This window comes from Mastigoproctus giganteus, chromosome 6 (genome assembly GCF_048544385.1).
Source record: "Mastigoproctus giganteus isolate SK-2022 chromosome 6, ASM4854438v1, whole genome shotgun sequence".
NCBI lineage: Eukaryota > Metazoa > Arthropoda > Arachnida > Uropygi > Thelyphonidae > Mastigoproctus > Mastigoproctus giganteus.
In genome coordinates, this window is record NC_143580.1 from 102,666,791 (window position 1) to 102,680,505 (window position 13,715).

Genomic DNA, 13,715 nt, shown 5'->3' on the forward strand with positions numbered 1-13,715 from the left:
CTTGAGGGTGTTCTGGACGAGTTCTCTGACTTGAACGCTTGTCTTGAGTTCAGTCTCTTCTGAAGCCCCCAGCAGAAGAATATGCTAATGGTTCTGTCAGCTGGCAGGTGGTAGTTGCTCCTGAGTAGTGGTTGTCATAGGAGTGGCTGGAAGGGTCATTTTCATAGCCCCAGCATAGGAGCTGGCTGGAGGAGGTATTTTGGTGCTGTGGTTTGATCACTGGCCTCATCGTCAGGGGCAGCTTAGAGTGGGTGTCCAAGACTTTCTCAAGAATTGGGGATGTCTTTTCTATCTCTTCATTGACTGCCATTATCTTCTAATTCTCAATGAGGAGAGCTGTTGTAATAGTTTCAAAGCTTGGCCAAAGTTCCTGAATGTAGTCGCCAGCAGCCTTGGTAATCCTGTTGGAATCATGGTTGATTTATGCCACTAGATTAGATTCTTGTGAAGGACTGATAATACGTGATGCAGGGAGCTGGTGTTTCCCACATTGAGACGCATTGCTAGAACTGGGGGTGCCAGAATGGCCAGCTTACCGGATGTTGAAATCCTAGCCGAGACAGTTTGGTCCAAGGCAGAAGGTGGTTGGGTCACCAAGGGGCCTGCTAAAGATGGAGCAGAATTTGCCATCGATTCAAGGATAGAAGCAACTATCGGTGTATTGATACTGTGGTCCAGGATTGAGGCTGAGTGGTTGTGGTCTGCTGATGGTGAAGCATAGGTGTTGCTCACTGGTAAATGATGGGTCGAGAAAGAGAAGCGGAGAGGACGCACTTTTGGCCTCATCTTGGACTTCTTATTTTTATTTGAAATGATTTGCCATGGAATTTGGGAGTCAGGTTATTAGAAGCCTCTGTATCATCTCCCATGAATGACCAGGAGTCATCAGAACTTTCAGCATTTTTATCTATCCTACCTCGTTGGGATGAAAAAATTCCCATTCACAAGTCCAGCAGTAGAATTCTAATGAATTTTAAGCTGATCTCCAGAAAAGTCTTCTGGAGAATGTATTCTTGGCCGATTAGTAAGTGCTAACATCACCCAAGCGGCGGTAATCAAGTATATCACTGCCCAATAAAAATAGTTTCCCTTCAAAAGTCTGATATGAAAATTAGACATTTCATAATTAATAACTGCAAATTAATTAAATTCTTATAAACAATAAAGTATTAATCACAAGTGACGTCATAATTTTGAACTGAATGGTACATTTATAAGTTCGAACATGAGATGTTAACTGGAATCAACCGATCACCAAACGACTAGGGGGGTCACGTGACCTGTTGTTGTGGCCATCAAAGGTCTTTGTTCCCACCGGGAAAGAAGTAATGGCCAAATAAAAGCAAACTAAATTAATCAAACAACAATTAGAAGTCCCCTAAAATCAAAGTAAACTACTATAAATCAACATAAAATCAATATTATCATGTAGGAAATTTATAAATTCATCTATGACAATGAAATAAACAGCAAAATGATGAGAATAGTGAATTGTAACTAAGGTAAAAGATTAATGTATAATACAGCAGACAGACCTACATAGGGTTGCCATTACGAAGAAGCCGAGAATGAAGACAGCAGTGAAAATTAAAATGGTTCATAACATGAAAACAAAAAAAAACCACTTTAAAAACCGCACTTTGAAGAGCACTATCTGACACAACCGCCAAGTGCAGTGTCCCCAAAATATTTCTGTAAAAAAATAATTAATTATGATATTAGGGTCCCCTGTAAATGATTACATCTAACCATATTTATTTTGTCCGCAAATTGAGTGTGTTCTCTGGTCGATTTGCCTGACGAAAAAAACCCAGCTTCTGGGGGAAAAAAAATTGCTATCTACGCCTGAGACGTAGTGAAAAAGGCCCACTAAAGTTCCTCGCGTCATCGACGGGACTCGAACCGGGGCTTTTTCCACCCGGTGTTCGGAGGACCGTGACGATACCATTATGATACTGCCCATACTATATATGTATATAATAAAATAAGGATAATGTCTGTACACATAAAGCTGTCGTATTGCCACGGTTTCTATGTGATACGCACTTGATTCCTTGCATGTCTAATCTGTCGCCGAATGAATACATTTGAGATACGATAGGATATTCACTGACTTCCGCTTCTTAACCACCCCCTCCCCCACAACTGCAGGTTATACTGTATATTGATATGCACCACATTTGTATGAGTAAATACTGCTGAACGTTATAATTGAATAACACAAACTTAATATCTACTCATTTTAATATCCACTTCCCATCAATTTAATTCCCACCGAAAAAGGGTGGAATTGCAGTTTAAAAAAGTAAATGTCATATTCTTAAAATCCAAAAGAAACGAAGATAAATAGAAATTTTTAGAAAAATTTCCAAAAAAATAGCTATTTTGTTATATTGAATTTGCAGTATAACATCATAATATTTGAAGTAAGAAATTGGTCACACTTGATAAGAGAAGCTCTGCTCATAATTTAATAATATTAAATACCTGGACGATGTAACTTACATTTTATTTTAGTTTTTATTCATCCGAATTTAACGCATATTTCTTTTCATTATTGTATGTTCCTATTTTGTATAATTAATAGCTAAGAGATGATTTCCGAAGTGCTCTGTTCAACCTTGCCCTGCTGCTCTCAGATTCTCACCGTCCATTAGAAGCTGTGCCTTTTCTCAAACAATTGCTCATGGTAAGATAAATCTTTTTCTTGTTATCTTATTGGAGTAAAATTGATAAATATTAACATAGGTATATAATTCTATAAAAAAAATAAAAACAAAAATATTGCGTATACACTTAAATAACTATTTAGGAGCAGTTCAGAACAACAGACGGTTTCAGAGGCATAACTAGAGTGTGTGTGTGTGTGTGTGTGTGGTATGGGTGTTTAATGGGGCACAAGCTTCTGTGGCTATAATGCGCCTATTCACAGGAATCTTAATTAAAAAAAATAATAATTATTTTTTTTTTAGCATTAGTAGAGGCATTTGATGCAAGAAAGCAAGCTTATGCAGCATCAGCTTCATTTCAGCTCAAACTAATCATATTTGTTCATAAATTCCAATTTGCTTCAAAACACAGAAAAGTTCATTAATATTTCCCTCCTCTCCAATGATATGATTTAACATCATGGGTTGATCGGTTACCCAGAGAGTGAAATATTAAAGTTCGGCGTTGTTGATACTGTGGACAGTCAATCAAAATATGTTTGACTGTTAGATGTTCTGAGCAGTGTGTACACTGAGGAGGATCATCGCCTGTGAGTATATGGAGGTGAGTCAGATGAGTATGGCCTATTGTAATCCGTGCGAGTACCACTTCTTCTCGCCGAATTGTCTGAATGCCAAAATTTTGGGTCTTGCTTCAATTGGAAAAGTTTATTACTTGTTTGGTTATGCCAGAGCTCTGTCCACTGTGCATGGTATGCTGTTTGAATTATGATATTATAATCAGAGTTTGGAATGAAGACAGAGGTTAAGTCTAAAGTTGATGGAATTTTAGCAGAAATAACAGCCAGTTCATTTCCATTAATGCCTGAATATGCTGGAATCCAGCAAAAGTTTACTAGTTGTTGGCGATCTTCAATTTTCAACAGCAAATTCCTGATATGATTTAAAATAGGGTGATCCTTATGAGAGGGGTTCTGAAAATCACCCAGCAAACAGACAGAGGGTGGTAATTGCATTAGTAGGTTTTCAAGATTTTTGTAAGAGAAGATATGACTTGGTGGGAGAGAGACTGATCCTAGTGTTAACGCAATCTGGGTTATCAAACGTACGGCAACAACTTCAATATCAGTTTGCAAAACAATGTGTTTGGTCGGGATCTTTGAGCTGACGAAGATGGCCACACCTCCACGGGCAGCATTTGAAGTACTACGATCTTGTCGATAGATGGCATAGTTCTTTATGTTGTTGGAAATTTGTGGAGTTAGATAGGTTTCCTGTAGACAGAAACCAACTGGAGAGTAGCGGTTAATTAGGACTTGAATATTATTAGCATTAGCATTAGTGGAAGAATATGATGCAAGAAAGCAAGCTTATTCAGCATCAGCCAAAAAAAAAAAAAAAAAAAAAACACCACTCCCATTTCACCCCTCCGTTCGTTCGAAATACCTGTCCAGTTGAGCCTTAAATTTGTTTAGGCTATCAACTTCAACAAGTGACGGAAGTCGGTTCCACCAACCAACCAACCACCCGCTGGCTAAAGGCAAATTTCCGCACATCTATCCGACATCCGTCCTTCCTCAATTTGAATTTATGCCCTCTGAGGTGATTATTTTGAGCAAGATGAAGAATCCCATTGGCATTGAGCATGCTCAAACCATTCAAAGCCTTATACACCTCTATCAGATCACCTCGCCGGTGCCTAGTCTCCAGACTCTGTAATTTGCAAAACTTAAGCCTTTCTTCGTAAGAGCAACCCTTTGTTCCATTCACTAATCTTGTTGCCCTTCTCTGTACCCGTTCCAGCAGCTCTACATCCTTCTTGAAATGAGGCCTCCAGACCTGTATTAGTAGAAGACTGTATCTGACTGTTTTTTTTTAATGTGGCTGGCTTGTGACGATCAGGCTTTGGTTTGTCTTTTTGGAGAAGAATGGTCGACCGGTATCCATTTCTTCTTCCGCATGTATTTCTAAGATAGGTTCTTGTCTAGATGAGTCGAATGTATCCATAGATGTTTCTTGGATATTCTTTTTTAAATGTGAGCTCCGATTATTCGATGTAGAAGCAATCACTGGGGGAGGAGAAGGAGTGTTGCTGGTACTGTAATTGCAGTATTATTTGCCTAGTTCAACTGCTTAGGGGTATTGGACTGTTGCTGGGAGAGAACAGCCCGAGCCCAGCCAGAGATGGAAGTGTTTGAAGGTACTGTAACATCGGTTTGGATGCCCACTGATTGATACTTTTGCGCAATACTGGCGTATGTACTGGGAGCAATTACTTTCCTTGCTTCTTGAAAACTTACATTATTTTCAATCTTATATGTCACAATTTTCTTATCAGTTTTCCATTTTTCGCATGACCTGGAATAAGCAGGATGGACAGTTGGGGCAGGCCATTTCTTTTGCTGAGCAATCACTTTGAGTGTGTTCAGAGGACTCACAATTGGGGCAAACTTGATTTCCTCTGCATGCCGATTGAGAGTGGCCATACTTTTGGCACTTCAAACATCTCAATGGATTAGGATTGTAGCGCTAATGCTACAAAGTAGATAGCCTGCTTTTATCGATGTTGGTAGATTTCGCATATTGAAAGTGAGAATAATATTCCATATAGGTGTAAGTGTATTGTCTTTTTTAGTCGTAATCCTTTTGACTGTAATGACATTTTGGTCTTGAAGTTCTTGCATTATCTGCTCCTCCGTGACATTCAAAAAATCCCAGCTGGATATAACCCCTTTGGATGTATTTAGGGTTGCATGGGGAGAAACCTTTACTGGAATTCCAACAAAAGTTGGCAAGGTTTAGTAGTTTCTGCGAATGTCCATGGTTTATTGTCTCCACTAGTAGGTCGCCTGATTGCAGTCTCTTGACTCTCTTAGGAGATCCTGCCAGACTTTCCAGGTGTTTTTGGATAACAAACGGAGAGAGCTTACTGAGAAGCTGATCTCCAAGAGATTATTAGAAATGCAGGACAATTTGTCGCTGAGGAAGTGGTTTTCAACCTCTTGGGTTGCGACGTGTTATGCTCATTTTCTAACTCTGGCCGAGAGCTTGTCGGCTGGAGAGGTGGAAAGGCATGTTGATCCATGTTTGCTCCTTTTAGCCCTTGGCAGATTAGCTTTGCTGCCAAGATTTCCGGCCCCGCCACTGGGAGGCAGTAACAGTGCCGGTGGTGACCAAGCGTAGAGTAGTAAGTGTTAGTAAAGGAAATATGAAAAATAAAGAAAGGTAGCTTTTCTTTCTTGCTTTGTACAAGTACTTTTTGTGACAGTAGCTGATATTAAAAAATAAATTTCTTAAGGACAGGAACTTAATATAACTTTAAATCGCCTTTTATATAATCACTTTTTAAGCACAGAGAAAACGCTCGATCACATTCGCTTGGCACCCAGGGCCCAGTTGATTGGGAAATACCAAATCGTTGGCCTATCGCTCTAGTACTCGTACTCGGATTGCCTTCTGCAAGACGTAGGACATTCTCCTCATTGTCTGGCGTTCTCGTCGTTCGCTCTCGATTCATGGTACCTCTCGTGAAACAACCAGTCTCACGTAACCTTCTGTGCATACGTGCGAAAATCGTATGATGAGGAGCACGCCTGTGAGGAAACGTTCCTGGTACAAGCGCAATGCGGCGCGTCCGTTACAGTCCGCAGCTCCATACGCGAGGTGCATGTCGGCCAGTTCAACATTTGAATACTCGTCCATCCTACTGCCTCGGGAACCGGTTCGCAAATGTTAACTTTCAGCGGGATCGCTGTTCACGCGACCTCCCGTTCAACGTCTTCTACCTCATGACGAAGGTATTTCGGACCCTTCAATGCTATGTGATTCCGATTCGTCTTTGTGCCCCTACACCTCCTGCAAGTTTGTCGCACTGGTAGTGAATCACCCTGTATATACTGAACATATGTTTAATAGAGATTTTGGAATTGTACAAATGGCTACCGCCTCTAATCGACTATTTATGTGCACTTGTTGTGTTGGTATTCTGTCATTTACTAATATAGCCACCCCTCCATGGGTTATACCGTCAGTTATTCGATCTCTCCTGTACATTGAATAGTTACTGATATTCATGGTATCTTGTTGTTTAAGGTACGTTTCCTGAAGACAGATATAGATTGGAGTGTACTGTGTGATCAGCTATTGGACGTCGTCAAAATTAGTGCATAATCCTCGACAGTTCCATTTAATAATTTTATCCCTTATTTATATTTGCTCAGCCTCTCGAGCTGTTTTAGTTGGGTGGTAGTCATTTTATTTTCTGTCCTTAGTCTATCTCTTTTGGGAAAGACTGGTTTTCCAGTATCCATATCATCTTCGGCATGAATTTCTAACACTTCATCATCTACCTTTTCTGTATTCTATAATTCCGTAAATTCTGATGGAAGTTCATAATTACGTGGTCCTTCATTACTATTTCCTTCTTACACTGTTTCATAGTTGGAGAATCTGATGGGACTGAGATTGGTATGTTCACTGTTTTCTCCTGTTTATCTTTTTGTTTTACTTGGAGTAAGTAAACTTGCGGTGAGAAAGGTTCATTTGGAGGAACTGAGATTTCAGTTTGACATTCAACTGATTTATATCTGGCCGCTATTTGTGCATAAGTTGATCTAGTGGTTATAGTTGGCTGGACCATTTTTCTTGCTTATTGGTATGTAATATTGTGATCAGTTTTGTATTTCTGTATTTCTTTTTCTTTCTTTCACGTGTTCTGGAGTAGGCAGGATGCTCTCCTTTATAATTTGGACGCTTTGAGGTTGGAGATGGGCAGTCTTCGGGCTAACGTCCTTTAGATCCACGTTTCCCACATGTCGATGTAGAAGTACATCGACATGTGGGAAATGCGCGAGTGTCCATATTTTTGACATTTGAAACAGCGCAAGGATTGGGGATATATGCTTTTACTTGGCAGTGAGGACTTATTTTGCTGATTCGCAAATATTGAGGACTTATTTTGCTGATTAACAGTGCATAATACTATTACGTTAACTTGTCATTTCAGTTTGCACACAATATGCAATAAAATGTATGTTTGGTTGTCATATTTGCCATTTGCATGATTTCTCATATTTCCAATTATTACGCATTTTACCCTTTGGGAAGATATGGCAATTAGGTATATCAGGTGGAGTCTTTTTATTTGATTTCATTCACAGATATATATATATATATATATATATATATATATATATATATTTAAAATAAATAAATGCACAAGGCATAATACTGTAAGAGTTTGGTATCTATATATGATATCGGTGTTTAGATACACCATAGATAACTCTTAAAAAACTACAAAGTAGTTGTTGGCGGCATCATTTGCTCTTTCTCATATTGTGCTCTGCCTTCACGACGAGTTGCCATGATATTGCACTACCTCGAATAAGTAACGGTTCACTGATAGAGAAGACTATTGTTATTTATTCTCAGTTGAGTACCACCACCCAGACAGCACTGTTTCATGGCTATTGTGAATTTAATGTGAAAAAAAAACCCATTGGACCAGATCTATGAAGCCAAACAAATGAATTATAACATTCAAACCTAAATCATAAAAATTCTAAATCTAGACGATCGTCTCAAAGCTATTTGTGAATTAAAGGTGAAAAAAACCCATTGGACCAGAGCTATTTAACCAAACAAATTGAGTTATAAAATTCAAACCTATATCATGGAACTGTTTTGATGAGAACCTAAGACGTCTAGATTTTTATCAAGAAAACTGAATTTTGTAATAAACGAAAAAGAAACCTAGGTGCTGCTTTTTTTTTTTTTTTTTTCCTTTTGCAAATAACTAAAACCAATACTTTAGATGAACCTCATCTCCAACCAAACTGCACAGAAGAGGTGGCTCTCCTCACCTTTTCAGAAACTTATCAGACCCTAAACGCAATTTTTCCAACTGTAATAACCTTTGCATGGAAGCAGACATTGTTTGTTTCAAGTCCAAAAGAGATTCCCCTGAAGGTCCCAAACCTTTTCCGTTTTCGGAGCTTCCACACATGATATTTTGCCTCTGTAATTAAAAATATAGTGAACATTTTTTTCTTGCCGAAGGGATGATCGAATTGCAAGTAAATTACCTCCTCCAGAGTGAACTGTCTTATCCTCAAAAATCGACAAATTCTCTTCCAAACTTCCTGCGCGAATCGACAGTAATAAAATAAATGGTACACTGTTTCATTTTCGGTACAAAATTCGCATAATCTGTTGCCTGTCTGACTAAATCTATACTTGATATCGTTCACTGGTATATTTCCATAACCAACCCTCCACGAAAAATCAATACGTGATGGGTAGTTTCCGCCAATTTTTAGATTTTTAAAAAACAACTGCGCATTAAGGTTTCCTAAATTTGGTTTTTCTGGATTTTCCGAGTTAAACAGTGATCAGTAGAGATGTTTTAAACCACCCTTAAAAGGATCTATATCTTTCTCCCTGAACTGCGTGCACATATCCCGAATTTTTTTGTAATATATAGGAATTGTCTCTGCTTTAGGCCCTAGATAAGTGCCTCCTTTAATTAAGGCTGTATTAAATCCCATAAAATATTTTATCAGTACCGCTACTAAATGGTTAGATTGCATCATGTTAGCCACGTCCAGCAGTCTCTTACAGCTACACCTCAAATTAATTTTTGGAATACTTATTCCCCCCTCTTCCCACGGTAAAAATAAAAATTTCTGCGCTATCTCTTGCCGTTTTCCTCCCCATAGAAACGGAAATGTTGGAACGTAAAATCGTCTCATTGTCCTAGCTGTGATTCCTGTTATAAACGCCGTGTATAAGATTATAGGAAGAATTACGATCTTAACGATAATGGATTTGTTCTCAAAAGAAAATTGTCCCACTTCCCACTCTTTTAAACTTTCCCGTATTTTTGTGGTGAGTCCTCCTACAGGTAGCATGGGACTCTCTCTAAACGGAACTCCCAATATTTGGATCGATTTATCTGACTCCACTTCTCGTTGTGGTAAAGGGCGATGTACCCATTCCCCTAACAATTTTATCCTAGTTTTATCTTCGTTTATGTTTAACCCCGACTTCTTACCAAAAGAAGTAACGAGTGACATAAATTCTTCCACCGCATAACTCGTAGTGAGGGTGGCGGTAACATCATCCGCATATGCTATACATTTACACTGCTCTGCCGGCTGTGGCAATGGTATCCCCTGAATGGCCTCAGTTCTGTCTATTCTTCCCAGTAGTGGTTCTAGAGCTAACGTAAATAATAAAGGACTAAGCGGACATCCTTGTTTAACTCCCCTTTCAATTTTAATGTTTTTCGAGATTTCTCCATTTATCAAAGTCGTGTGTTACTCCGTGTATATAGATTTCTGAGAACCGTAAACAACTGAGATCCTATGTTCATATCTTTAATTATAGAGAAAAAGTAGTCGTGGTCGATTCTATCGAAAGCCTTTTCTAGGTCGATTGCCACTAACGCTAAATTGTAACTTTTCCGTTTCCGATATTCTAATATATCTTTTAATAGCCAAAGGTTATATTCTATCCGCCTCCCCGGTATACCGAAGCACTGCGTGCTTCTAACTACCTGGGTTACGTCGCATTTTAACTTAGTTGCAAAATCTTTGCAAATATTTTGTAGTCACAATTAGCCAACGTCGGTCGCCCGTTAGCAATTTTCGCCAGTTTATAGGTCGCCAGTTAGCAATTTTCGTTAAATCCGGTCCATGCTTCGGAATGAAAGTAGTATAGGCACTTAAAAAGCCTTCGGGTACAACCCCTTCCTGAAAAAAAATTGTTAAAGACGGCCAAAAGAATAGGCGCTAACAAGTTCCAAAATTTCTTATAAAATTCTACCCCCAAACCATCCGGTCCCGGCGCGCGTCGTAATTTACATGATTTTAGAGCCACAGTTAGATCCCCCATAATTATTTTCCTGTCCTGTAATGTTTTTTGCTCGGGAGTGAATTGTCCAATCGCCCAAATGGAGTTGTCTCTCTCTTTTTTCTGCAAAGCAAACTCTTTTTCATAGTAATTTACAAAACTATTCATAATAGTTGACGTTGTTGAATGTGTGTTGTCATCGTCTTTAATTTCCTGAACCGTTTTGGCTAAATTATTTAGCCTTAGTCTTCTTTGGTAAAACGCAGCTGAAGGAGTATCAGCTTCCCTAAATTTCAGCTGTATTTTTCGCGCTTTTTCTTTCTCTGCTGCCAATATTATACCGTCAATAATCGCTTGTACTTCTACTGTTGCCCTTTCTTCCCCGCACCGTTGGTAAATTCTTTTTTCTTGGAAGAGATCTTTCAGTCTATTTCTGCGTTGTTCGTTTCTTTCCTTAATTTTGGAATAATAAAATGATTTAGCACTTTCTTTTATTTTCGCCCACATTTCCCACTCATTTCCACCTCGCTCTATTATCTGTTTAACAACTGTTGTAAAGTCCCAGTCCTCTCTCTCCAGAACTGCTGGGTTGAGCTTCCAATAGCCTTTGCCCAGACTAACGTTCGTAAATAAATCTCCCTTCCACATTACTGCCATGTGATCCGAAACTTGTCGACCTCCCGCAAAATTCACATGCCGTATCATTGTTATCTTATTTTTCAACTGACTTGTTGCATAAATGCGATCTATCCTAGTTCCTATATTATTGGCTATTCTCGTGGCCGCTCGTTTCCCCGGATTTTTTTCCCTCCAGACGTCTACCAAATCCGATTTAGTACAAACCTCGATTAATTCGTGAACCCCCCCTGTACCATACTGCGGGGCACCCGCCAGAATTTTATCCATAATGGGGTCACAATAAATGCTTACATTTATATTTTACTTATATTTCTTACCTTTGATTCTAATATTTCAAAATTTTTCTTAATTAATTATCTTCATTCGATTTATTTATATTCGATTTATGTTCGGCCTATACTGGTTTATATTTGGTTTAGATTTAAATTACTTAGCATATATTGATCATCACAGAAACAGAGAACTTCTTGTCGTTTTTTGCCTTCATTCTGGGTGGTTGGCCCCAGTTGACGTCATCTAGATTGTCGGTAAAAAGCGATATTTTTTTTTTTTTTTTTTTTTTTTTTTGCGTTGTCTTAGGTCCCTGATGGTATTATTGTTGGATTTATTTGCTTATTCTTTCTATTATCTGTAATATTATAGACATTATGGGTGCTTTGCATGATTGCTTGCAACTGCATTGACTCATAAATATTATTTACTTATTTACAGTTACTGTCGTTTTAATTTAATTATATATATATATATATCTGTGAATGAAATGAGATATATATGTTGTATGGGATATATATATATATATATATCTGTGAATGAAATGAGATATATATGTTGTATGGGATATATATATATATATATCTGTGAATGAAATTAGCATTAGCATTAGCATTAGTAGAGGCATTTGATGCAAGAAAGCAAGCTTATGCAGCATCAGCCTAAAAAAAAAAAAAAAAAAAAAAAAACCACTTCCACTTCACCCCTCTGTTCGTTCAAAATACCTGTCCAGCTGAGCCTTAAACTTATTTAGGCTATCAACCTCCACCACAAGGGATGGAATTCTGTTCCACCAACCAACCACCCGCTGGCTAAAGGCAAATTTCCGCACGTCTATCCTACATCTGTCTTTCCTCAATCTGAATTTATGCCCTCTCAGGAGATTTTTCTGAGCTAGAGGAAGAATCCCATCAGCATTGAGCATGCTTAAACCATTCAAGGCCTTATACACCTCTATCAGATCACCTCGCTGGTGCCTAGTCTCCAGACACTGTAATTTGCAAAATTAAGCCTTTCTTCGTAAGAGCACCCCTTTGTTCCATTCACTAATCTTGTTGCCCTTCTCTGTACTCGTTCCAGCAGCTCTACATCCTTTTTGAAATGAGGCCTCCAGACCTGTATACAGTACTCTAGGTGTGGCCTGACCATCGCCTTATATAATGGAATAATCACCTCCTTATCCCTGCTAGAAAAATTCCTATATATCATTGACAATACTCCATGAGCTACTCTTGCAGCCCGTCTGCACTGCTCAGAGAACTTCATATCTGCCTGCACAACCACCCCCAACTCCCTTTCATTCTCTACCACTGTCAGTGTAGTACCACAGAGTTGATACGTTGCTCTGGGGTTGCTGTTTCCCATGTGTAGTACTTTACATTTATCAATGTTAAACTTCATTTGCCACCTCTCAGCCCATCTGCTCAACCTTTCCAGATCCTGTTGCAGCAGCATAGTGTCAGTAGTGTCCTTGACAACCCTGCCAACCTTTGTATCGTCTGCAAACTTGGACATTAAGCCCGATATACCATCATCAATATCATTTATAAATACAGAAAACAATAATGGACCCAACACTGAGCCCTGAGGGACTCCACTAATAACATCAGTCCATGATGAGCAGTGTCCATTGATTACCACTCTCTGTCTTCTCCCCCTCAACCACCCCTTTATCCATAGCAGCAATTTGCCTCCAATGTCACACTGCTCCAATTTGTGTAGCAGTCTTCCATGTGCAACAGTATCAAAAGCCTTTCTAAGATCCAAGTATATAATATCAAAGTTATTCCCTGCATCCAGTTCTTTTGTGACTGCATCATAGTATCCAATCAAGTTGGTCAGGCAAGACTTCCCCTTAACAAAACCATGCTGTGTCTGAGCTATAATTGAAGTCTTGTCTAAATGATCCTGCAGTGCTTCTTTAACCAGTGCCTCCATTAATTTTCCTGGAACAGAAGTTAAGCTCACAGGTCTATAATTACTTGTGTCAGCCTTTGATCCTCCTTTGTGAATTGGGGTCACATTTGCACATTTCCAGTCTATGGGTACCTCCCCTGAAATGAGATATATATGTTGTATGGGGTATATATATATATATATGTATATCCCATACAACAAATGCATTTCGAACATTTCTGCAACTCACAATGCAGTGCAAAACACATTATTTGCAAAATTCACAAGTGGTACAGTTTTTTTTTTGTCCTCCACTATATCTCTGTGAATGAAATATCTAATTTTCCGTTGAAGTCTTTTATAAGCAAGGTTGTGGTGGAATTCTTA

At 38.8% G+C, this 13,715-nt stretch overlaps 1 protein-coding gene across 1 annotated transcript in view; it reads left to right on the forward strand.

Annotated features, from left to right (window-relative positions):
* The window catches only part of LOC150084481 (protein O-mannosyl-transferase Tmtc3-like), a 775,447-nt gene that overhangs the window by 741,435 nt on the left and 20,297 nt on the right, over positions 1–13,715 (forward strand). Inside the window, exon 20 of the mRNA XM_090376259.1 lies at positions 2,588–2,689. Coding sequence (XP_090232385.1) covers positions 2,588–2,689 — 102 coding nt within the window. The remainder of the gene's footprint in view (positions 1–2,587; positions 2,690–13,715) is intronic.